This window comes from Leptidea sinapis, chromosome 10 (genome assembly GCF_905404315.1).
Source record: "Leptidea sinapis chromosome 10, ilLepSina1.1, whole genome shotgun sequence".
Classification (NCBI taxonomy): Eukaryota; Metazoa; Arthropoda; class Insecta; order Lepidoptera; family Pieridae; genus Leptidea; species Leptidea sinapis.
Window position 1 is genome coordinate 8208435 of NC_066274.1, and position 27772 is coordinate 8236206.

General features: G+C 39.7%; 1 protein-coding gene across 1 annotated transcript in view; it reads left to right on the forward strand.

Moving 5' to 3' along the window:
- Positions 1-27772, forward strand: part of LOC126966639 (insulin-like receptor) — a 138258-nt gene that overhangs the window by 106001 nt on the left and 4485 nt on the right. The window contains exons 9-24 of the mRNA XM_050810799.1: positions 3068-3209; positions 3945-4165; positions 4872-5046; positions 7070-7293; positions 8771-8947; positions 10206-10399; positions 11334-11490; positions 11691-11885; positions 12361-12515; positions 13275-13436; positions 16909-17157; positions 21630-21718; positions 22147-22378; positions 23316-23534; positions 24501-24581; positions 26270-26516. Of these exons, the coding sequence (XP_050666756.1) occupies positions 3068-3209; positions 3945-4165; positions 4872-5046; positions 7070-7293; positions 8771-8947; positions 10206-10399; positions 11334-11490; positions 11691-11885; positions 12361-12515; positions 13275-13436; positions 16909-17157; positions 21630-21718; positions 22147-22378; positions 23316-23534; positions 24501-24581; positions 26270-26516 (2919 nt within the window). The remainder of the gene's footprint in view (positions 1-3067; positions 3210-3944; positions 4166-4871; positions 5047-7069; positions 7294-8770; positions 8948-10205; positions 10400-11333; positions 11491-11690; positions 11886-12360; positions 12516-13274; positions 13437-16908; positions 17158-21629; positions 21719-22146; positions 22379-23315; positions 23535-24500; positions 24582-26269; positions 26517-27772) is intronic.

Here is a 27772-nt window from a genome sequence, read left to right on the forward strand (position 1 = left end):
ACATCTCATGTCTCAAAGAGATGCGCGCAATTGTAGTGACCCTCAGAATTTTTGGGTTTTTCAAGAATACTGAGCGGCACTGCATTGTAATGGGCAGGGCGTATTAATTACCATCTGCTAAACGTCCTGTTCGTCTCGTCCCCTATTGTCATAAAAAAGGCGCCTAAATTAGCGATCCTAAGTGCTAAAGCTTATGAAGTAATTTATATTTTATAAATTTCTCCAAGAGTAGTATTTGGAAATCAAGCTCTCTAGTATTTATTGGTAACTCCGTGTTTTCAATAAACACTTGAATGCTTATTCGTTTTGATAGCGAGCGGTTTTAATATTGTTGTAGTTGAGTGACCCTCCATCATAAATGTCATTTGTAATCAGTCATTTCATCTGAATAAATTATTGTTCGTCCGTAACTAAGGTAATTGTACAACTCTAGAATAATACGACTGCATGATGCATTGTATTTTTCATAACAATTGTACGTTATGGCGATTGAGTTATCTTGTGTATGTTGGTTGACAGACAGAGAGTATAATACCCCACGCACACTCTGATAGGCTTTATCGATGGTATCCTTTGTCCATGTATTCTAACTACAATCTACTCCCATACCAACTTGTTGAAGTTAAGCCTGGGCATAGATAAACAAAATTCCTAACTCCTTTTGATCAGTGCAAGAGCTCTTCATAAAGATTTATCACGGAGAGTGTTCCGAAGACCTGTTTCATCTGATTCCTGCCGCCGAATTCCACCTTCGTACGACACGCCAAAAGTTAGGATATCATCCCCATCTGGATGTGTTGCGGTCCTCCACAGTGCGGTTTACAAGGAGCTTTCTTCCACGTACTACAAAGCTGTGGGAATGAGCTTCCTTTTGTGGTGTTTCCGGGACGATACGACATGGTTACCTTCAAAAAAAACGCGTACACCTTCCTTAAAGGCCGGCAACGCTCCTGTGATTCCTCTGGTGTTGCAAAAAAATGTAGGCGGCGGTGATCACTAGGTGACCCGTCCGCTCGTTTGTCCTCCTTTGCCTTAAAAAAAAAGATTCTATAATTTGACTTTAATTTGGCCTTAAACTGCAATTTGTTTACTAAATTGAATTATTTATTTTGAAATGCTCTATCTATTATAATTTAGTTAATTATTTATTTGAATTTCGACATTTTAAAGAAATCTTTTTATCTGAATGATATAACTTAGTAATAACTTAAGTCGTACCAACCTTACTCATGTTATCTATCTAATAGGCCTCGGAACATAAAATAGATCGTCATATTTTTCAACGTCAACAGTAATGGCCCCTGTCTGTATTAATTACATTATTTAAAGTATATTCAGAGTATCTTATTAATGTTTTAATTATTCGTATTCGAACACATGTTGCTTGTGTTATTCATAAAGACCTGTTTAGACATTCGCTTAAATTCATGGCTTCCGGGGGAAAACATTTTCTTTATCAATCAAAAAGCTAATTCAAACGTCATCATCTCCTTCTGAATTCGTGTCATTTAAGTGCGGCTTCTAAAGAATTTCCTTCCACGAGCAACCATACTGTGGAATGAGTCCCAAATCCTTAAAAAACGTAAGGTGGGCGTCGCTCCTGTGATACCTCTGATGTTGCAAGAAGCTTACGCTCGCTTTCCCTTCTTATCCATAAAATGAAGTTGATCTTTAAAATTGTTTTTTTTTTTTACGGAATAGTAGGACAAACGAGCGGACGGGTCACCTAGTGATCACCGCCGCCTACATTTTTTTGCAACACCAGAGGAATCACAGGAGCGTTGCCGGCCTTTAAGGAAGGTGTACGCGCTTTTTTTGAAGATACCCATGTCGTATCGTCCCGGAAAAACCGCACAAGGAAGCTCATTCCACAGCTTTGTAGTACGTGGAAGAAAGAGTGGTGTGCTAACATCATCTGAACTTTATAATTGAGTTGGAGCGATTCTATGGCAAAACCACTCTTTTCAGCATAACACCACTTCCGGAAAAACCCATTGAAAAACCCCCAATTACGACAAAAACCTAGTAAACTGCTGTCAAAACAAAGTATTGTAACGATTGTGTATAACATGTTTTGTTTTTTTTTGTTCACACCGGATTTATCAAATATTTACATACAACATTGTCGATTCTAATTTTTCGTAAAACAACATTATGCTGTGTGAAGGATAATGCAAACATTGAATTGATTTTGTACTATGTTCTTAATAAACGCGAAGTAAAGTTATTCCAAATTTAAATTTTTTATCTTTCCTTCGTCACTACAGACGGTGCCTATTTCTGCCGTGAAGCAGTAATGTGTAAGCATAACTGTGTTTCGGTCTGAAGGGCGAATCTTATGTCTCGAGGCGAAGAGTGCAATTGTATTGCCGCTCAAAATTTTTTCGTTTTTCAAGAATCCTGAGCAGCACTGTATTGTAATGGGCAGGGCGAATCAAATACCATAACTGAGCGTCCTGCTCGTCTCGTCCTTTAATTTCATAAAAAAAAACATAACATAGAAGTAGGGAGAAAAATTTTTAAACTTGGAGTAACTTTACACTGCTTTTATTTATAAAACAGGCAGAGAATAATAAAACCATTCAATTATACCATCGGTTTATAAGGTCGGCAACGCTCTCATGATTTCTCACAATCTTCTCATCAAACAGAAAAAAACCTTGATTTATCTCTAGGTAATAATAATAAAAATATTTATTTGCTTCAAAAAATAGATTTAATACAAAATGAACATTATATATAGATAAATTTAGACAGGGGAGTAGGCTCAGCTTTTGCTGCGTGAAATAATATTTCATGCAGCGCTAGTTTCCCATCCCCGTGCGCCTAAGATCGATTATAGTGATGTGCTGTTGACCGCAGCGATTAGCCGGTCCGGTTGGCTGTATCTATGACGACGTATTTTGTTATTGACGCGGTTAGCTGTTTAGATCTGCAAGCCTGTATATGGTGATGTCGTCATAGATATAGCCAACCGGACCGGCTAACCGTTGCGGTCAACCGTATAGCACTATCACCGGCCGATAGTGTTGTGTAGGATACAAAATAAAGTGTAATGTGTTGGCAGTGAACACGATGTCGGTGCTGGAGAATGCGCTGGGCGAGATCCGTGAGATCGAGGGCGCGTTACGAGTGGTCCGCTCATACCCGCTGGTGTCGCTCATGTTCCTCAAGAGTCTGCAGCGCATCGGCGGCCGAGGCATCGATAAGTGAGTGTAATATCACTCATCTCAATCTTCTTACAAACTAAAAATGGCACTAGCAGGGGCGTTTTGTATTTTATTTTTTGACAGTAATCACGACCATCATGTTCAAGTGGTGATAATACCTTAAACATTAATAAGTGTCAGATTAACCTACTTAAGTGAATAAATGATTTTCTTTCTTTGTAACTAATAATATTATTTTTATGTATCTCTAAAAATCTTACCTACGTGTAAGCCATGTAAATTTATTTTTCTCTTAAGAAAATTATCTACGTAATGGTGAAAAGTGAAAACCGCATAAAAATGTGTTGGTGGGGAGGTGTCAGGCCAGGCATCCACCAAAGCGGAGAGTAGAAGAGACAGATTTTCCTAACCAATCAGATTTCGTTATTTCCATATCTCCGATAACGATGCTGTGGTGGAAGTGGAGAGGAGAGGAGAAGTCTTATTTTTCTATAGAACGTTGTGCCGTGTCGAGCGATCAAGCGCACCCGCTGCCTTCTGCTCACGCCTCGCACACCCTAGCGTTGCTATAAACACAGCTCACATCTCCTCTCCGCTCTGGTGGAGATAACCTGACAGCTTCGCGGCTTATCTCCTCTCGTCTCCTCTCCTCCCTGCTTTGGTGGATACCGGGCCTATAACCGGGCCGGGATACAGATAGTTGTTGACGTCAACTGCGGCGTACATAAGAAGGTCAATTTTATTTAAAGCGGTAACATTCAAATTGTTTTTCAGGGGGCAAAGCCTGTACATATTCAATAACCCGAATCTCGAGATGCTCTGGGATTGGTCGACGCACAAACCGTTACAAATAACGTCGGGCCGACTGTTCATCCACTTCAACCCGAAGCTGTGCTACAACCAGATATTGCCGCTGAAGAACATGACCTGGGACTCGAAATCTACTTTCAGCGAGATGGAAGTGTCACAGGACAACAATGGCGATCAGGCATCTTGTAAGTAGAACAAGTGTAAGTACTGCAGCCACACGGAGTGGACCCTGTTTTGGTGGACCAGACACGTTTGTTAACCAAATATATTGTGAATTTCTTCTACAATAAGATCTAAAATCACTTGCGTTGTTTTCAATTTGTCATCAAAACTTTTTTTCGTGTCACCAATACTGACTAAAAATTTCATAAAGTCAAGTTTGATATTTACCAATCGTTATAAAATAAGAGTTTTCATTTGCTTAAATGAGTGCATGAGCTTAAACTCTATGTACGACTGTTCGAGAGAAAATAATGTTGTTTTTTTTGGGGGATGGGGTTTGCGCAATATCTGCTATATATTGCACATTTCGGATTTGTAACCTTTGTTCATAACCTTTAGGGTTCGAGATTCTTATAATTTTTTTTTTGAGAATTTATGTCTTCCCAAATTTTAGCGCTTTCAGTGCTGAGTGTAGGTTTAACATTAGCTCTAAGCATTAGAGGTCTTTATGCTTCCAAAAGTACATAGTTCTTACCATTCATTTAGTTGCTAGATGATATGGTTCAGATTAGCATAACATTGTCCACTCATCACTTTGAAGTAATAATAACGACAAATGCCTAAGATCTCGTTCACAAATCACATACAAAGTTCTAAAGACGAACAAACACCAGCAAGAGATACCGCATTCGTTCGTTCTATTTGGAGTCAGCATTTGTATCATTTCAGGTTTCCAAGACACGTTGCACCTGAAAGTAAGCTTGCTGTATCGCCAGGTCGCGATACTGACGTGGGATATGTACTGCCTGGAAGACACCAGGAAGCTGCTGGGATACTCCATATACTACATAGCGGCCGAGAGGAATGTCACGCTCTATGGACAGCGGGACGCGTGCTCGGACACGTATGTTAATTATTATTAGCTTTCTCTTTTAGCGAAATCTTTCATAGAAATTTTTACCACCTTCAAGACGTCTAATTTTTAGGATTCCGTAGCCAAATGGCAAAAAACGAAATCCTTATGGATTTGTTATGTCTGTCTATCCGACCGTATGTGACAGGCACTTTTTTCCAAAGCTATAAGAACTACCCTCTTTAAATCTTGGTAAGTATATGTATTCTGTGAACCGTATTAAGATTTTTACACAAAAATAGAAAAAAAAAAACAATAAATTTTTTTGATGATAATGTAAATGATATTGAGGTTTCTCATATCATTTTTTTCTTAACTAAATAGTTTTCGCGAGAGACACTCCCAAAGTGGTAAAATGTGTGTCCCTGCAACTTCTAGAAGAAAAAAGAGAATGATATTATATATTATATTACTTGCTGCTACGGAACCCTTCACGGGCGAGTCTGACACGCACTTGACCGCTTCGAAAATTTGCATCCATACGAAGGACCAATGAATGACCTTACAAGTTACAATATTTTAATAACTTTAACCTCAAATAGTAAATTATGATACAAATTGGACATTGGCTGCAGGTTGCAGCTCGAGCCGCAGGCGAGGGCGTAAATCAGCCGAGTGTCTAGTGAGCAAGTTGCTCACGATTCACAGTTTCATACGCACTTTTTCAACACAAACATGTATAAAGAAGAAAATTATGAGAAATGGCGCGAAAGTTTTTTTTTGTACACGCGAAATGTAAAGTTATTGATTAAATATAGTCATTCAGCCTACCTCAAAATTATAATTTTAGTGATAAAATGCATATTATAGTATTTTATTACAAATTATTGTGAATTATAGATAATTTGATAATAATTCATGTTTTTTCGTCATAAGTTTTAGCGCCCCACAGTACTATATGGTTGATCGGTAATGAGTAATTGAGGGGGAAAGCGTAACAAACAAACTCACACTCGCATTTTTAATATTAGTTAGGATTTCATTTAAAATGCAGTTTCATAACAACCACCACTGTGCACTTTTCAAGGAGCTTCCTTCCACGTACTACAAAGCTGTGGAATGAGCTTCCTTGTTTGTGGTTCCGGGACGATACGACATGGCTACCTTCAAAAAAAGCGCGTACACCTTCCTTAAAGGCCGGCAATCCTCCTGTGATTTCTCTGGAGTTGCAAGAGAATGTGGGCGGCGGTGATCACTTAACACCAGGTGACCCGTACGCTCGTTTGTGTTCCTTTTTCCATAAAAAAAAATAACCGGGGTGTGACTGTCATGTAAACAGGATGTAATCGTTAAGGTCATAGTATCGCACAGCAAGGACGTCACTTAGAATACAAAATTTTGTACTTACTAAGGAATAAATATCAATCAATTATTATTAATAATAGATTTATTACTTTGTTAGTTTAATAAACAGTTTTCTTTTTTTACTTTATTATTAGTACTAAACTAAACTAACTTTTTTAAAATAAGGGTACTAAAAGCATTCTCCTAATCTCATACTAAATGTATTGTAGTTGTTAATATCAAAATTTTGGACACTTCTCGTTTGATTTCGAAAAAGTTATTGATGTCATTTTTATTATTATATTACTGTTCAGGTATTACATACTTTCTACAGTAGTTCATAGTTCTTTGATAACGGACTAATCGCTTGGCCACACTTAACGATTACATCCTGTATAGTTAGATTATCAAAATTAAAAATGCTGGGAGAGTTTCTTGCGCCGCTTCTACTCTCTCAGAGCGTCATTTGTTTCCGAAGCGGTAGTAGTGTCTAGTGAAATCACTGGGCAAATGAGACTTAGCATCTTATGTCTCAAGGTGACGAGCGCAATTGTAGTGCCACTTAGAATTTTTGGGTTTTTCAAGAATCCTGAGCGGTACTGCATTGTATCAGTTACCATCAGCTGAACGTCTTGATCGTCTCGTCCCTTATTTTCATAAAAAAAATGGCATGAAAAAGATTTGTAAAGGAATCAATTCTGAGAGAATAAATGCCTTTTTATCGTTACAGGTGGAACGTTCTGGACATCACGGTGGACGAGGTCCGCAACAGCAGCAGTCCGCCCAAGGTCACCAAGCTGACGGGAGCGTGTGGCAACGAGCAGCCGCTGTTCTACCCGCTGACACAGCTGACTCCGCACACGCGGTACGCGGCCTACGTCAAGACCTACACCACGCTGCAGGACAGGAAGGGAGCGCAGAGCCCCATCATATACTTCAAGACTCTACCCGGATGTATGTGCTACCTGAAAACATTACTTATTAAACAATTTGTTATGATTTAAAGTGATAACCCTCACTTCCAGGATTGATACACAAATAAAATTTGAAAACAAAATTTTATGAACGATGCGGGACTGGAACCCATGACCTCTCGCTTTCCGTGCGAGTGCTCTGCCAACTAAGTTAACCGTTCGAATGACGTATCGTCATAAAATCTTGTATGCTTTGTTCAACTCTCTGGTTGTGGCTTTATCTACAGAATCTACTCTACAGTTGATAGATAACCTACTCAACCCCAATATTTGCATATTATGAAATTGACTTGAGATTCTTACGAGAGCGACATCTTAAGTAAATTTCCTAGTATGCAAATAGAGTCCCATCCGTCATAAAATTTTGATTTCAAATTTTATATATGTATTAATTAATATAATAGCGAACAGCATCTATCACGGAGAGCGTTTCGAAGAGTTGTCCATATCGCTTCGTCGGCAAATGCCAATATGGCTTCATTTTAACGTATGGACATTCATTAGTACGATAGTTTTCCTTAGGGCTCTTGAACGCGAAGAAGACAATAAGCTATTAATTACTCTTTGTTTTAAAGACTTAATAACTAAAGCAAAACGTGTACAAGCCCTTGTTGTGTTTTTTGTTTGTGAATAATGTTTTATTGATCATTTTAGTTTTTTTTTATATCTTTTTTTCAGCCAATTTCTATCACCATGGTGTAGCCTCCATTAAGTTGGCCCCTTGACTAGTTTTATCATATATTTCCTGCGTATTTGAAAAATTTCTCGCGGGCGCTTTTCCCCCGAAATTTTTCGTTCTAATATCTTCAGCCACACTTCTTAGCCTCGTGTTTTCCCAAAAGTATGTTGTCGACTTTTCCTCTATATATGTCATGATTTACGGGTCTTTCCGGCTTTTCTTAGATTTTATAGTGTCCAATTACATTACTATTAAGCATCAATGCTGACTTTCTCCCTCATAATTCTTTTTCCGGTGTTGAAACTATTAACGATTTTTGTGTGACTGCTTAACTTGTAAAATTGGGAACCTACATTAAGTAATGATTGGTTTCCATCAGCAAATATGGTTTATCTACATCCATGCTTTAAATCCTCTATTAAAGATTCTAAAACAATTAGCTTATTGTCAACATGTCCTAATAAACATTACATCATCAAAACGAGTGTTGTTAGTCGGAAGGGTGCCGTAGCTAGTGAAATTACTGGGCAAATGAGACTTAACATCTTATGTCTCAAAATGACGAGTGCAGTTGTAGTTGTAGTGCTGCTCAGAATTTTTGGTATTTCAAGAATCCAAAGAAGAGCGGCACTGCATTGTAATGGGCAGGGTGCATCAACCATCAGCTGAACGTCCTGTTCGTCTCGTCCCTTCCTTATTGTCATAAAAAAAACACCAATTTCTCTCCACGTCCACAACACTTGCCGGTGTCTGTTAGTAAAATGATGTGTACTTGTAGACCCCAGTCCGCCGCTGGGTCTGACGGTGGAAAGTGTACGGGAGCACTCCGCCACGATCAAGTGGCAGGCCCCCACCATGCCCAACGGAACCATCGAGACGTACCGCGTGGAGATCCAGGCCAACGCGTATAACCAGCACAAGATACTGGCAGCCAACCTCAACTATTGCAGCAATCGTGAGTTACATCTGTTTTATATGAAACGATGCAGTTATCTATTAGGCTTTTTAATGAGCTGCTGCAATAAATAATTATGATTTACTCATATCACACATAAATAACAAATACACACACATTCTTAGAAGTTATCCTTTTATTTTATCTGTTTTTCATAATTTGATTTGACTATGTAGGTAATTATGTCTGGTACCGAGAACTCACTGACAGCTGAAACACAGTTCATTCTAGTTTAGCTGTCTTTGCTGCCTGTATTGTATGTAAATAATTAATAATATAATTTAGAAAATTTATTAACTTTATTATAGTTAAATAGTTTTGTATCCTTATATTATAAACTAGCTGACCCGGCAAACGTTGTTTTGCCATATAAAGTATAATTCACGCGATAGTTTTATAAGTAATAAAATATTGCCTATATTATAACATGTACATCATTTTATTCTATTGTCAATAGTTTTTGCAGCGCACGCAAAAATAGGTTTTCGATTTTACACCTTGTGTTACAAAATAGCAATTTTATTACGGATCCCTAATTTTGAAAAAAAAAATCTATAGCCTTCCTCGATAAATGGACTACCCAACATGAAAGAATCATTCAAATCGGACCAGTAGTACCAGAGGTTAGCGCGTTCAAACAAAGAAACAAACAAACACTGCAGCTTTATATATTACTATAGATTTGTTTTTGAAAAACGTTTTTGTATTTTCTTTTTAAATTAAGTAGTTGGTAATGCTGTACAGCAGACAGCAGTTTGCATATCTGTAAGAAGACTATTTCTGTTCGTAATAGGTATTACGAGATTATTATGAGGTCATAATCATATGTTTATTAATTTTGAGAGTTTATAATATCTAGTTCGCGGTTTTTTACAAATAAATAAATAGTTATCTACGACTTGGCTGCAAATTCTTGAGTTAAAAAGTGCGGCTTGATAACCACAACCTGAGATAAATCCGTTTTATTCCATCGATACAAATTAAAATTGCAGGTGGGCAAATATAAAAAGGACACCGCACCTACTCATAGTTTACTTTTAGTTTATTATTTAGTTTACTTTAGGTCCAAAGCAGAAATTGTTTAAAATAATGTTTAAATTTTTGAGTTCAACCTTTTCAGAAATCTATTGCAGACACATTATGCAAAATTTTTCAACTTAAAAATTATTTACACTAACATACTACTTCTGAAAGATTGAAAACTGCCTATAAACCAGTAGCATTAAAGCTCAGAAATATTAATATTTCATAATTGCAGCCAGCGCACTGGTGAATATGATTGCGGTGCGTGGCGAGGAAGTGACGGAGAAGAAAGAGGAAATGAGTACAGGCGTGGTAAAGAACGGATCTTGTGCGTGCAAGCCGGACAGGAAGCCGAGCACGCGGTTCACGTCCGGCGCCGAGGAGGAGCGTGTCGAGAGCATACACTTCGAGAACGAGTTGCAGAACCACGTGAGTATGGCGTCCACCGCAGGAGACATCCACCAGCTCCTCGGAGAGCAGGAGCACGAGAGTGCGCAGAGAGTTCGTAGACCTAATGATAGCCATGTTTGGCTGAGCGAACCTTCTCCGATTTATTGCCACGCACACAACTATTGCTGCCAAATAGTCCTGATGTTGCGATGTTTAATTGTTTCGAGCATCAGCGTTTCTCGCTGATATTACCTTCGTGTGATAACCTGGTGAAAACCAAGATAGAAAGTTTGGCCTTTGGACCTGCGAAATAAGGTTGCCACGAGTAACGTTTCGAAAGGATCTATAACGAGCTGCTAATTTTTTTCGAGCATAACTCTCGTGTGAAAACCATGGCAACATGGTGAAAACCAAGAAAGAAAGTTTGGCCTTTGGACCTGCGAAATAAGGTTACCACGAGTAACGTTTCCAAAGGATCTATAGCGAGCGGATAAATTGTTTCGATCATAACTCTCGTGTGAAAACCATGGTAACCGGATGAAAACCAAGATAGAAAGTTGGGCCTTTGTACCTGTGCCATAAGGTTACCACGAGTAACGTTTCGAAAAGATCTATAGCAATAAGGCTTGACCAACATCGGAAAAGTTTGGTTAGTTTCGGGAACGGCACGCTATGTGCGGAAAATAATCAGTTGGAATAATAAGAACTGTCTAGAATAGAACGGATTTAATTTAAAAAAAAAGGTAGGTAAAGGTAGGTAAGTAACTGATACTAGCCAAAGAGGAGGCAATGTATGCATAAAAGTATAGTATATACTCCTTTTTCACCTGTTGAGAAAATGACAATACTTCTCGTATTGTCATCTTCTCAACAGGAGAAGAAACTCGTTATTTAAGAACCATAACCAGAGGCATTGAAGTACTCCTTTTTTAAACAAAGCTATTATAACAATCTGTATATATCTTGTAACCAGGTTTACGTAAAGTCTGAGCGGAAGATGCCCGGCAACGAGTCGACGTCGATGCGCGTGCGCCGCTCGGTCGAGAGCACTGTTAACAGCATGCTGGTCATCCTCAGCGACATCCACGTGCCCAAGGTCGGCAGCAACTACACCAATGAAACCGAAGGAGGTGAGTCTACTTTGACTAACGAGCTGGGTCTCAATCCACGAACAAGACTCACGAGGGTGGTCGTTCTAAAAATTGTTAGTGAAACAAAATGACGTTCTGTTACCGATCAAACGTGAGTAAAGCCGTATTCATAAATCATCTCAACCTTAGTCTAATATAGCCGACTTAAGGTAATCTTTGGTATTTCTGTTATGTTACAGGGTTTGCCAAGTCCCTGTACTTCGAGCTGAGCGGCAGTGCGCGGTCGCTGCGTGTTGGCAGCCTGCGCCACTTCACGTGGTACACCGTCAACATCTGGGCTTGTCGCGCCAAGCACGAGAACGAGACCATGGACGCCTACGCAGAGACCTGGTGCTCTGTAAAGGCCTCCTATAACTTCCGCACTCTTGAGAAATGTGAGTCAATTTATATCAATCAAATTTGTATTCTCATAAAATTTGTTATTGTAATTTTGAAAATATATAAAAAAACAGTACAGGTACAGGAGAGTACAGATAATAAGGGAATCTTCTTTATGACATATAATTTTTCTACTATTTACAACTTCACAGGAATTCGATAAATAAGGCTTATGAAAAAAAAAATAGAATTAAATTAAAGCTATTTTATTATTATAGACATGCATACAAATAAGTTTTATTTTTATTTTATCACTATAAAAGAATATATTATTCTTTACGTCACTATCCTGAACTTTTATAAAAAAAAAACAAATTGGCGCGTAACCGAAAATCGTGACGATATTGCTATAAAATTTCTCTCACACGTTGATAAAGAAGTTTCATTTCAATTACTAAGAAAAACTATAGTATCTTTACTACGGTGAACCTTGTGAAGAACATGGGTTAAATAGTAAATGTGTGCACGCAGTGAACGCGGATGTGGTACGCAACTTGCACGCAGAGATCGTGCCGTCCAACAAGACGTTGCCGGAAGTGAACGTCACGTGGCTGCCCCCGGAAGACCCGAACGGGTTCGTTGTAGCCTACAATGTGTACCACGGTCGCGTAGAGGAGAGCGCTCAGGTAACAATTACAATGATCCACTGACCTCTACTTTAAACCACTGGACTGGCGGCTGTCAAAGTGCTTTTGTGCCTGTTTGATATTCACCATTTTGACGCTGTTGGCCATGTAACGACAGTCTGCGGTACTAAAACTTGTGATGACAACCTATTGGACAACATAGATGGTGGGAAACTATTAACAAAAAAATATTGTGTACTTTATTACGTTGATTCTTGAAGTATAAATAACACGAAAAACGAACGAAATTAATTCAAAATGTAAAAATACTTCAGAGTATTGTACGTTCCTTCGCAGCCATTTGTGTTATACGTCAAAATTAGTTTTCTGGACGCTCGCGAGTGGCGCTTCAAATGGACACAAAATTTTAATTTTAAGTAAGAACGCTGAAAGTGCGTGTTCTCATCGACTTTTTTTTATCATAATTGGAGCTATATATAGACCAATTAGTGTTGGTCATACATATTCTGTGTCCAAATTAAATTTGTAACCAAAATTTTTGAACGATGCGATTGTCGAACCCGCAACTTCAGATTGTGGCTCCATTTACAGCGTAGATGTACCCACAATCTGAGAGTTGAACAAGGACATGTATCCAGATTTACGAACTATACGTCAGTTGGTAAGTGCGCCCGAACGGAACCCGAGAGGTCACGGATTCTAGGCCCCCATCGTCCATAAATTTTGTATAATTAGTCAGAGAAGTGAAGGATACCACTTTAAATATAACAAATTGTATATGCTGTCTCCGTCGCACAGGACGCAGGGCTTACAAGCTGTATCCGTGCGGACGAGTACGCAACGGGCGGGCGCGGGTTCGTGATCCGCAGTCTGGCTGCGGGCAACTATAGCGTGCGAGTCACGCCGCTCACTGTCAGCGGTATGGGCAACGTGTCGACCACCGTCTACATATACATACCGGTAACCAAACACGTTTCTGTAATAAGGACTACGAGGGTATTATAACTGTCATGTACTGCGACCCTTTTGGATTAATATTCGTTACCTATTGGCCAGATTGAAATCAACATTCAAGTATGGCGATCATGACCTTGCATCTTCTAGTTTGTTGTTCTGAACTGTGATCTCATAATAAATGCACACCAAGCGCGCCAAACAAAGGCCACCTAGAGTTATTATTATTATTGGGCGTTTAGTATATCGTTATAATGTAGCGATGTAAATTATGGAATGAAAATATATTTCATTATTAAAACACTAGAAATAAGTATTGCTTGTAACTAATTCTAGTAGGCTTCATAAGATACATAATAGCTTTAAGGGTCAATGTATCACTTTTATAATAAAGTCCCCGTGACTGTTCAGGCATTATCTATTAAAAATGGCTCTGTTGTAAATCTTACTACTCCACAGCTGAATATCTAAGCGATCGCACAGCAAGGGACTAGATTAAGATTTTTTTTACTATGCCCACTAAACGGAATACACTAAATATTGTATAAAAAAGAAAAATACGTTAACATGTAGGGGCGAGTGCCTCCTTCTGGAAATGAACACAGCATGCTTTAAAATATGTTCTAGATGTTATATAAAACTAAAAACATAAGCTATAGGTGAACACAATTCAACCCCACAGCTCCCAAGCCAATAATCCGCTTTTTCTAGCAGAAGTCTTCTGAACCTAGGGACTGACGGATCGAATATGATATAAACCCGAATGTTGACCATAATTTGTGCATGTTGTAGATAGACTGGATAAACAGGGCAGCAACACCACGGCACCCACGCTTAATGTAGACTTTTGTAACATTAGGGGAATTCACTCCAATTTAAAAGCCGTCCACCACCACCTTGAGACTGCGCAGCCGGCCTTGTGTTGCCTTACGGAGACGCAGATATCTCGACCTAGCGATACGTCATATTTAACGTACCCCGGGTACAAAACTCAGCACAATTTTTTGCCTCATGCCGGGGTATGTGTGTACGTTAGGGAGGATATCTGCTGTCGCCGTCTCGGCAATTTTGAGGGTAGAGACCTGTCTACTCTCTGGCTCCGCGTAGATTTAGAGGACCGCGTCCGCATCTATGCGTGTGTCTACAGGTCCCATAGTGGTAACGCAGAAACGGATCACCTCAAGCGGCATGTGATGACGTGCTTGCACAGATTCCCTCCGCTGAAATCGTAGTCTTGGGTGATTTCAACGGGCACAATGCAGAATGCTTATATCATGTACCACAGACTACGCAGGGCGATCTGTGCATAATTTTGCATTGGCGTATGGTCTGTCCTGATTGGTTGAATCGCCAACGCGGCTCCCGGATGTTGGTAGCCACATCCCGTCCTTATTAGATCTGCTGACTTCACATCCCGATAGTTACCAGGTCTCTGTCGACGCCCCTCTCGGAATGTCCGACCATTGCCTGGTCTCCTTGTGTAGTGCCTATCCGACTCCAACCTCGCAGACCACCAGCGACCCGCCGCGTTTGGCACTACAAGTCAGCAGATTGGGATAGGATGCGTTCCTTTTTTGCATCCTACCCTTGGGACAAGGTTTGTTTCCCTTCGGATGATCCTAGTGCTTGCGCCGTTGTAGTAGCCGATGTGATGCTGCAGGGCATGGATATTTTTATACCAAGCTCTGTAGTACCGATCGGTGGCAGATCACAGGCCTGGTTTGATGCGTCAGTTAAAGCAGCATCTGACTGCAAAAAATAGGCGTATCGAACTTGGGTTGCGGCGCTGAACACAAAGGATCCGAACTGCACAGTTCTTAAGAGGAAATACAACCGTGCCTCCAGATTTTTTAAGCGGCAAATCGCCCGTGCAAAGTCAAAACACATCGTCAAAATCGGCGAGCAGCTTTCCAGTTACCCGACCGGAACACGCAAGTTCTCACAAGACGACACAGATTACTTGAATACGAGAGATGATATAAAAATTTGGACTGTACCTGTTCTAACCTCTTAATATGAACTTTGTAACAAGGGTTCCACACCGGACTGCAATACTCTAAAAGACTACGCACATAGCTGTTAAAAAGTATCTTTGATACATCAGGGTCTTTGAAAAATTTAGTTTGTCTTATCACAAAACCTGAAAGACGAGATGCCTTTTTGGAAATGTAGTCAATGTACTCTCTAAAATCTAATTTTGTGTCAACCATGACGCCTAAATCACGCATTGTACAAACTTCTGTGAGTTGACACGCATTTATGGAGTAAGTAAGTAGTGAAGAATTTCGTTTAGAAAAGTTATAGTAATAGTACATTATCGCAAAGGTCGGAAAGTAGGCAATTGCTGGTCGAGTATGAGTTTGAAGACAGTATGCCTTTTTAGTTTAATAAATCTCATTAAAATACGACAAAAATACTGTTTCGGAGAAAATGTTCACTTTTTTCTTATTTTTCTAACTCACAAATTTTTCATATACTTTTAGTTTATGCCGTGTTAACATTTGTGTTCATGTTAACATTTAACATTTCAGCGTGGAATAAATTGCCCGAAATGTTTTTGATGGCTTTTTAGTTTTAGAAATCTCATCAAAAACGACAAAAATACTGTTTTGGAGAAATGTTTATTTTTTTCTCATTTTTCCAACTCATCGTAAAATTTTCATATACTTGTAATGTAAGATTTTTCTTTTGACTTCGCTAGAAGCAGGTTTTCCATTGCTAATTTGGCTTCTGATCTTTAATCTGGTGGAGTACAATCAATATTCATATCACTTTCTGAACCGTTGAAACTCATTTTAATGATTATTAAATTTGTATTTACTATGTAGGTATATAATAACAAATCAAGACGAATTTTCAGCTGTTATTTATTATCCGTGCCGACAGGCAAACGCAAAAAAGACTTAAAATATGCCAAGAATGACAAAAGAGATCCGATCAAAGAGTATCCAGCACGCCGTTTCATACAACATTGCAGGAGCGTTGTAATGGTCCAAATTCAAAAAACGCAATGGATTTAATTTTCTTTGTCCGAAAATACGACACTTCGCGTGTTCTTTCTTCGAAAATAATGACAATATTTCCACGCATGTTTGAGAAGAAACATTTTGAGGAATTTAACACCATCCTATTTCTAACACACCAATCGCAGATCGAATCAAAATCACTTTGTAATATGATCGCATCTTCTGTAGATTGAATTTTGGATTTAAAATTAGTAGCTAGATCGTTCGCAAAGACCAAGAAAAAGAAGGGCCCTAAATGGGAGCCCTGTGGAACTCTTGATGAGACAGTTCTTGTAATCGACTTAGAGCCACGGATCTTTACAATCTGGGAACGGTTTTGCAAATAGGATTTGCACCACCGCAAGACAGAGCCAAATAATCCTGCGAGACCAGGTTTTTCTATGAGCAGGTCGTGGTCAACCACATCGAAGGCCCTCGATAAGTTCAGGAATGCTACATTAGCTCGTGTGCAGGAGCGCGACGCGGCGGGCGGGGCGGGCTGGGCGTGGGGCGCGGGCGCGGCGTGCGCGGCGCTGGCGTGCGCGGCGGCGGGCGGCGCGCTGTACGTGCGGCGCGCGCTGGCGGCGGCGCACGACTCCAACAAGCTGTTCGCGAGCGTCAACCCCGAGTACGTGTCGAGCGTGTACGAGCCCGACGAGTGGGAGGTGCCGCGCGCCAGCGTGGACTTGGTGCGCGAGCTGGGCCAGGGCTCCTTCGGAATGGTAACATGTTGTGTTACTACAATAACTACATTGATCAATAATATTGTATAAACATCCGCAATTATTTTTATACTTTTTAGTGCATATTATATCTATTGTTTTGGAATAGTATTTTTGAAGTCGGTGTTTTTGGAGTTTACTCCTTAAGAATCGATTTTATCGGTATGAGAAAAATATGGAGAGTAACACCTACTTATCAAATGGAATAGTAACGTTTTTGGTGCGCATCATTTCTCGCGGACCTTTCACTTTTCAGTTGTGTGTGCATTTGCGCTTAGCATTGCAATTTCATTACTTTTAGAAAATATAAGACTTTTAGAGACCCCGCAAACTGCAGACTTTCGATCGGCCGATAGTTTGGTTGAGTTCGGCTGTTAAGTGCGCACACTGGCCCGACTAAACGGTTGGATCTATGATGAGTGCGCACACTAGACAACTATCGACCGACAGTTTTAGGGACGATTCGCTATTAGTTTTACATCAGCTATTGATGAGTCTGGCCGAATAAACAATCGGTGGTGTGCGCGCCTAGAAGAGCGCTGTATCAGTACAGTCGGCCGATAGTTTGCTGACTGTTCAGTTTAAAGGTAATCGTGTAGCCCATCAAACTTTTTTGTCGGCCAATACCGAATCGTTATAATGTGCGCACTCTCATACATCTTCATACTGATTAAGAAACCAACCAAACTATCGGCTGATCAAAAGTCTGCAGTTTGCGGAGTCTCTTATGGTTTTCTCATAGTTGCCATTGTCAGATCTGGACCAAATTGCAAAATACCACACGGAAAGCACCAGCTTTCAAATAAAAAAAGAATTATCAATATCGGTTCTCCCAATCGAAAATTCTGAGGTAACAAACATAAAAAAATACCGACGAATTGAGAACTTCATCCTTTTTTGATGTCGGTTAAAAAAACCCTGTTAACACATGCAGCCCTCAATTATAATATATCCGCTCAACTGAGGATAGATCTGCAGATGCGCGATGACACGAAACAAGCGTTATGTACTGTGCTTCTTGGGCTTATTTAGTTTATTTACACCGTAGTATGTCTGAAGAGTATATATAATTATTAAATACTCTAACTTCCACCAAATTCTTTGGAAATGATCAAGGATGGCATATAATCATAGATAAGTATTTAGAACACACCTGGATACGACGATTACTAGAAGTTTTAAGTCGTCTGTCAGTTTTGGCTCACGCTATCATATATATAGCTGTCAGTTTGTGCTGCCGTCTTTTGACGTCAGCACAATCGGGTCAGACTCGTCCGGGTTAATTACCACACTCGCACAGAATACCGGCGTGAAGTAGCGGCCTAGTGCCGCTATGTTTCGCATAGGTTAGTGTCGAGGACCGGTGGCCAATGTGATACGATGTGATACTACAGGGTATGGATATTTTTATACCAAATTCTGTAGTACCCATCGGTGGCAGATCACAGCCCTGGTTCGATGCGTCTGTTAAAGCAGCATCTGACTGCAAAAAACAGGCGTATCGAACTTGGGTTGCGGCGCTGAACACAAAGGATCCGAACTGCACAGTTCTTAAGAGGAAATACAACCGTGCCTCCAGATTTTTTAAGCGGCAAATCGCCCGTGCAAAGTCAAAACACATCGTCAAAATCGGCGAGCAGCTTTCCAGTTACCCGACCGGAACACGCAAGTTCTGGTCGTTGTCGAAAGCTGCTCTTGGTAACTTCAGCCAGCCGTCCATGCCGCCGTTGCACATGAGGAATGACACCCTGGCCCATACGGCAAAAGAGAAAGCCGATCTCTTGTGCACTCTTTTCGCCTCCAACTCGACTCTTGACGACAACGGACAAAACACCGCCGACCATCCCGTGGTGTCAGAGCTCTATGCCTGAAGTACAGTTCAGACAGAAAACTGTTAGGCGTGCTCTGTTTTCGTTGGACGTCAGAAAGTCGAGCGGGCCGGATGGCATTTCTCCAATCGTGCTTAGAACGTGTGCCCCTGAGTTGACGCCGGTGCTAACGCGTTTATTCCGGCACTCTTATTCTAAAGGCGTAGTCCCTGACTCATGGAAGTCAGCCCTTGTCCATCCGATCCAAAAAAAAGGAGACAGTTCGGATCCGGCAAACTACAGGCCTATTGCTATTACCTCCCTGCTCTCCGGCAGTTAGCCTGGATATAGCGAAGGCCTTTGATCGTGTATGGCACAAGGCGCTCCTCTCCAAACTTCCATCATTTGGGCTTCCCGAGAGCTTGTGCAAGTGGACCTCCAGCTTCCTCACTGGGTGCAGCATACAGATCGTTGTCGACGGATATTGCTCGAACCCGAAGCCCGTGAATGCTGGAGTGCCCCAAGGCTGTGTGCTGTCTCCCACGCTGTTTCTTCTGCATATCAATGATATGTTGGACACCTCCAACATTCATTGCTATGCGGATGACAGCACTGGTGATGCCGTATACACGGGCCATGCAGGTCTCTCTCGGGAAATCGTCGACCAGTGCCGGGAGAAACTTGTGTCTTCTATCGAGTCCTCTCTTGAGTAGGTCGCGGAATGGGGTAAATTGAACCTTGTCCAATTCAACCCCCAGAAGACTCAAGTTTGCGCGTTTACCACTTAAAAAAACCCCATTTGTCGTATCACCGCTCTTCGAGAACACTTCTCTTAAAGCCGCGCCTAGTATCGGAATACTGGGTCTCGAAATCTCGAGCGATTGCCAATTTCGTGGTCATCTGGAAGGCAAAGCCAAATTGGCTTCAAAGAAACTGGGCGTCATTAATAGAGCACGGCAATACTTCAAGCCGGCCCACATACTAGCGCTCTACAAAGCGCAGGTCCGGCCACACATGGAGTATTGCTGTCATCTCTGGTCTGGCGCACCCCAGTATCAGCTCGATCCATTTGACCGCGTGCAACGCAGAGCAGCTCGAATTGTCGGGGACCCAGTGCTCTGTGAACGGCTGGATCACTTGGCGTTGCGTAGACACGTCGCTTCATTGTGTGTCTTCTACCGCATTTATCACGGAGAGTGTTCCGAAGAGCTGTTTAACCTGATTCCTGCCGCCAATTCCACCTTCGCACGACACGCCACAAGTTAGGATATCATCCTCACCATCTGGATGTGTGGCGGTCCTCCACAGTGCGGTTTTCAAGGAGCTTTCTTCCACGTACTACAAAGCTGTGGAATGAGCTTCCTTGTGCGGTGTTTCAGGGACGATACGACATGGGTACCTTCAAAAAAAGCGCGTACACCTTCCTTAAAGGCCGGCAACGCTCCTGTGATTGTGGGCGGCGGTGATCACTTAACAACAGGTGACCCGTTCGCTCGTTTGTCCTCCTATTCCAAAAAAAAAAACGCTAACCCGGAAGTCTTTTTTATTTGTGTTTCTCATGACAATCAAAGAAGATTGTCAAAAGAAGGGCACAAATGTATTATTAATCTTTTTGAAATATTGTCTACTATTTAATTATAATGATTTATGTACAATAAATAAAAAAAAAATCTCGTTCTGTTATTCAAATTATAAAAAAAAGAATAATAACGCACACGTTTAAACACTGTATATACTTTTATTTCTTTTATTTTAGTTACATAGCGATGGCTTGATCCAATGCTTTATAGAATGATATACAATATGTTTAAATAATCATAAAGTAATAAAAGTAATGAGAACATAATATGTATTTTTTTCAATAAGCACGTCAAGCAAATGTGAAAAAAAATAGTTATAATGTACCCAATTGCAAATGTTTGGAAACTGCATGCAGCCATTTTGATTTTTCCCCGCCCACACGTCTGTCATTGCATTCAATCATCTGTTTCGTTTGACGTATGTTAAACACGAAAATTTTGTACTTAAAACACTTAATTCATAATAATGACCACTTGCTGAGCGCAAGCGATAGTAATTGGCTTCGCTTGTCGTCTGTTAAGCGGAAGTTGGCAATCATTATTGCTATTTTCGGCATAGTACCACAGAACTTGAAGAAAAACCACTCTCTCTTCCCCAGCCATTATGTTTTCCTTCTACGTGGTTTATGTTTTGCTTGAATCCTTCCCTACATGATGAGTTGCAGGAACTAGTAGGTACTTATTATGATGCACGATGGTGACGAAGTATCACAACTTCCTATTCTTAACTTATGTGAGTTCCCAGGATTATTTTCCAATAAGTACAGAACTGTGTCGTTTTGGATTCTTTTTTAACATTTTGTACTTCAAAGAATCCTCATAAGCACGATACTGGTAAACACGAAATCGCATCTAGCTTTAAACTAGTATATTTATTTATCCATATTTACTAATATTATTATTCAATTCAAGCACTTTCCTAAAAAAGCCGTTAAGGCATTATAATCCAGTGTTCAACACAGAGTAAATATGGAGCAGTATGTAGATATGTTTTCCAGTAGTAATCCTTAAAGTCTAAGAATGCTAACATATCGATAAGGTTTTTTTGTGGATATTTATAATAATGTGGTATTTTGTTCACTAGGTGTACGAAGGCATAGCTAAGAACATAGTGAAAGGAAAACCAGAAACTCGGTGTGCTGTGAAAACTGTCAATGAGCACGCGACTGACAGGTGAGATCACAAGTTATACCTGCGTGATTTAGAACGAAACTTTCAATTCCTAATACTCTGGCTGCGTGGCTTGAGCATTGACTATCTTACACGGACTGTTTGCACTGCAGCAGTGCAGTGTCAACGTGTTTTGACAAAAAAATTGAAACGAGTGGTATTTACGGTCATATTGACTTTGGCTCTGCCTCTGCTGAGCGCTTTTCACTTAACCGTAAGGGGATTTTCTTACATACTTATGATAAACTTATAAGTTCGTAAATAAGTGCTTAAGTACCGACTTCAAACATGCACAAGGTAAAAAATAAATGTTCATTGATATTAAATGAGGTATCTAATAAAAGTATTGAATGACGTGATTGGTCTGTTGTCACCAACTTCAAATTTTGTAGAAAATGTTTACTACTACTATATTCCATTGTTCGGCACAGGGAGCGCATCGAGTTCCTGAACGAGGCGTCCGTGATGAAGGCGTTCGACACTTTCCACGTGGTGCGGCTGCTGGGCGTGGTGTCCCGCGGCCAGCCCACGCTCGTGGTCATGGAGCTCATGGAGCAGGGGGACCTCAAGACGTACCTGCGCTCGCACCGCCCCGACGCCGACCACTCGCTGCCCACCAAGGGACCGGGCTCCGCGCCCCCCACGCTGCAGAACATCCTGCAGGTAGAACGGTTGGCTCACTTGGTAAGAGCGCTCCGACGGAACCAGAAAGGCCACCAGTTCGAGCCGCGATTTGGTTACTAATTTAATTTGTATAGATTTTTACAACTACTATACTCATAACTTATTCCGTCGCCTATAAAAAAAGGAGAACGATGAACAGGAAAACGTCCAAGTGAATATTCATAGTATTACAACCCTAGATATGGTAATAGAAGTACCTAGAGGCCGGAAGCACGAACGGTGGGATGACGTGATCAAGCTCACAGATTATCAAGTAGCATTTTTTAAAATACTAAACCCTATCTGCTCATGTGAGTGACACCATCGGCTCATATCAGTAACCAATGGCGTAGCGTATCGTGATTAGACTTGGCTTAGATTTAAATTACGTAAAACTTAGCTGAGTGTAAGCTTCGCATGATTTTTAATTTTGGTTTTATATTCATTTGACAGCTAAAATTATGCTGAGCTTAAGCTAAGACAGGCCAATGCAAAAGTAAAGTTTTACGTAAGTAAAGTCTGAGCAAAATCTAAGTACGCTTTATAGATCTCAGCCTTTCGTCCTTTATAAAAAACTCAAATTTTCAAAGCAATAATATATAAAGTGGCTAATGAAAAAATGTCACATAATTTTGACATGAATTCCTGTCACTTTTTGGCCTAAATGAATAATTGTATATTACGCACCCAGGGAGAAAAGTAGGTCGGCAATGTCCTACATATCTCACGTGGTGCGTAAATCGTATACACTGTATATATTTTTCCCACCTGGATGACAAGATCGCTTTTAGTCCCTGGTACGAGTGATAAAAGTCATCTTGCCAAGACAAAATCGGCCACTTTTCTCCCTAATACCAGGGACTAAACGACAGCTTATCATCGAGGTGGATAAAAAAAATGATTTTAAGTTTGATTTAGAATGTAATATATCTTCCAGATGGCAATAGAGATAGCGGACGGTATGGCCTACTTGTCGGCCAAGAAGTTCGTGCACCGCGACCTGGCGGCACGGAACTGTATGGTGGCCGGGGACCTCACCGTGAAGGTGGGGGACTTCGGCATGACCCGCGACATTTATGAGACTGATTACTATAGGAAGGGTACCAAGGGACTGCTGCCCGTCAGGTGGATGAGCCCCGAGAGTTTGAAGGATGGGGTGAGACACTTATTATAATATTAATTACATTTATATTCATTTACATATCATTGTTAAGTATAGTTAATGCGTGATTCAGATAAGGGTATTTTTTATTAACATTATCATCTTACAACTTTACGCAAACATTCATAATATTTTTGATTATACCTAATTATTTTTTGAGAAAACATTTGAAGAACATTATTATTGAGAAACAGTATTGTAAAAAATATTACACCAATTGAGGCAGTCAAAGCGGAAAGCGTAAATGTGGCCTAACTTTTTTTTCTATAAGATAGCGATCTATTTTTCGATTTAAAAGTTAGTTCACAATGTGCTCACCTGCTTTTGCGCCGACTGCCTTAATTAATGCCAATCTTCAACCTCATTTATCATACTTAATTGTTTTGTCGTTGTTCTGACGTCACACACTCTAACATTGACGTTTAATTACCTGCGTATTATGGCTATTATTGATTTTTTTTAAGTCATTTAAGTTACTTGACTTTGAAATTTTTAAAGTGAAACTTCTTTATCGACATATGAGAGATATTTATAGAGGTATAGAGGTATTTCTAGCAATATCGTCACGATTTTTGGTTACACGCCATGTTGTTTTTTTTATCAAAGTTCAGTATAGTGACGTAAAGAATAATATATTAGTTTGAAAGTGATAAAATAAAAAGACTTATTTGTATCCATGTCTATAATAATAAAATAGCTTAAATGTAATACAGAAAAAACTTTTTCTCAAGCCATATCTACCCAATTTCTGTGAAGTTATAAATAGTAATAAAATGATATGTCATAGAGAAAATTCACTTCTTACCTGTGTACTCACACACATATTTTATTTTTATGATTAAGGAACGGTATTATATATAAAATAAAACTTAATATAACATATTGCAGTGTTATGCAAGTTTTTTGAGAAAAAGTGGTTAAGTTAGTAGTAATGTTTGTAATCACTATGAAATATTTCAGGTGTTTTCGAGCAACAGCGACGTATGGAGTTATGGCGTGGTGCTGTGGGAGATGGCGACACTCGCCATGCAACCATATCAGGTGGGCTACGAGCACTTTTAAATAAATTCTACACATTTTATTTAGGACAATTTTTTTTCCTATCGACAGACGTATTTCGGTTCCTTCATTGAACAGAATACGAACCATCAGATCTTGGTCAATGACAACATGACCCAACGATTCATATAATAAATAAGTCAATAACAGTGCCAAAATTTTGGCTGTCTCTATTACGGTTTGTGAGGTACAGCCCGCTGACAGATGATAGTATAGAATAGGGTTTCCGTTGGTCTACCTTTGTTTGTGCTAGAGATGGGCGTTTCAGTTGCTGCAACGCAATGGCTATCAATGTTATCTATGAAATCTGTTTCGATAGCAGTTTATTTCAGTAACAGGTTGCATTGCATTGCATTTTCTAAAAATTGATTCCTTTAGAAGTCTTTTTGACTTTTAACACTACCTTCGGAAACAAATAGCGCTCTGAGAGGGAAGAAGGGGCACAAGAAACTCTCCCACCATTCTTTTTTGCGCTCATTTTAATAAAATATACAATTACTAATTATTGTCACCGAATATTAGTACCGTACATTCCTACTAAGCAATTCATTATTTAGGAATTATTTGTTATTACCTACCTATAGAAATTTAGAAATATAACATAATAATATATAGCCATACTTACAGTTTTTATGAGGTGAAATATAACTAAAAAAGTATATTTATAGTATGCCCGTAATATATATTATTTTTTATTTTAAAAATAATTGGCGAACAAAAATATGAACGACCGGTGTGACATATTATTAATATATATATTAAATACATATATATACTGTTTCTAAAAGAAATGACACAGATGCCCCCTTATTCATAATGGTCCGCTAACTTTAAACATCCGCTAAGGAGTGTTTTTTCTCATTCTGATTTAGGTCAATAGAAGAAGATAGAATGAGAATTAGCAATGCTTTAAGTTAGCAGACTTTTATGAATAAGGGGGTTAGCCATTAACAGCTAAAGTAACAATAGCAGCAACCATCAGCTGTTTTATCGCACTTATGCGCATCGATATATCAGATAGTAGTCAGTTATCCCCAGTTGTCAAGATACATGAATCATACATGATACATGTAATAACGTTACTGAAACCTACTGAAACGTGACATTATCTGAATTGTGGTGACCATTTCCCAGAAGCCACAGAAGAAAGAATAGAATTGAATCTAAATAAACTATTTGTTATTTTTTTAAATGATATCCCTCACTGCTGGGATTAGTTACACAAATAAGATTTAAAATCAAAATTTCCGTTCCGTGCGAGCGCTCCACTGAGCCAACCGTTCGAGTGACGTAACGTTCATAAATCTTGTTTTGTCTTGTTCAACGCTCAGGTTGTGGCTTCATCTACAGGTTCTTCTTTACAGTTGATAACCTCCTCAACCCCAATATTTGCATATTATTAGGAAATTGACTTGAGATGTCGCTCTTTCAAATGTAAACAATTGGTTATTAAGTGACAACCCACACATCTGGGATTAATTACACAAATTAAATTTGAAAACATTTATATTTAACATTTTTATATATTTATAATAGAATCTATTGCGCGATTATTAGTAACAGGTTACACATTTAATATTTGACCCAATGGATTGCTGCAACCTTTTACTAAAATAACTACTCATGTCTATATTGCACGGATCCCTGGTAATGACTGTCCGTGTTGTCAGGGGCTGTCCAACGAGCAGGTGGTGCGGTACGTGGTGGAGGGAGGCGTGATGGAGCGGCCCGAGCACTGCCCCGACCGCCTGTACGAGCTCATGCGGGCCTGCTGGGCCCACCGGCCCTCGCAGCGGCCCTCCTTCCTGCACCTGGTGGCCGACCTGGCGCCCACTGCGCAGCCCTACTTCCGGCACCGGTCCTTCTTCCACTCGCCGCAGGGCCAGGAGATGTACGCGCTGCAGAGGCACGTCATGGGTGAGCACTCCTTCATTGTAACACTACGAGCCGGGAGACTCCAAGAAACCGCTCCCTGAAACATAGATGTATCACCAATTAAAATCTTTATTTTGCTGACTGAAATCTAGCTTAATCAAATTTCAAATTCAAGTTGTACGGGATACAATGTCAATCTGCAAATTAAAGTGATTTTTATTATCACTTTCCAATTTTTTTTCTAGCGGTTTTCTACCGCGAGCGGAGTGGGCTCGCAAGAGTAAAACTGATAATTACATTTCCCTATTTCAGTATAAAATTTTAGTAAATTTGCCTGTTGCGATCTAGTGTTCAGACCTCCACATCCAAATTGTCTTCCTATTTAATATTCAATGATATTGGTACAGAAATATATTTTATACTTTTATCACAAATGTAATGAATTTCTTCTCTGGGTTAAATTATAACAAAATAGATCTAAAATGTTACAAAGAAAACGCAACGTAAATTAAATCAGAGGGCGAAAGAAAGCTATGAAACTAAAGAAGAAGTATGTACGAGGCAAGTGAAAGAGGATATCTTTGAGTGGGTTTCGTTTTCCGTTGTTGTTTGAAAGTAGACACGGCCTTACACAAACTTATATTTGATGTGTTTTAGTGAACCTGAATTCATGTATTTGTTGTTTAGTTCAGTAAATGATAACAAAAAATAACTGTAACTGTATTTGATATATTTTTTTGTTTCCACGACGCCGTCAGAGGCTAGTACAGAGCAGACGGCACACGCTTAACCGTAAGTAAGGCCATCGTAACTGCATGCTTACACAAAAGTATAAAGCACTTTTTGTTATCATTTCCTGAGCGACCAAACACAAAATGGCCGATGTCGTAGCACTTTTGATGTGTTGTCAATGTCATAACAGCTTTAGTATTATTTTATGTGTCAATGCTTTTTATTGCGATATATTTCAAGTATCATGAAGCTTCGTAGTATGAATATATATTGTTATTGTATATCTATTTGCCTATTGCCGAATATTTAGCGGTGAGTGCACGTAGTTCATGATAGGTCTGGTTGTGTACAATGATGGTGCGTTGATACGCGACTAACGTACTCTGGGTGTGGTCTGCGCATTTAACGACACCGCTCAAAATTCATGCCGGTTATGTAAAAGTAGATTTATGCATTCATTAGCTTCATGTGTTTACATACAAAAATTTTAATATTAGATTCATGATCATTTAGTAAGATTATTTTAGGTTCAGCTTTGCAAGTTCAGTTATTTAAGCTAGATTATA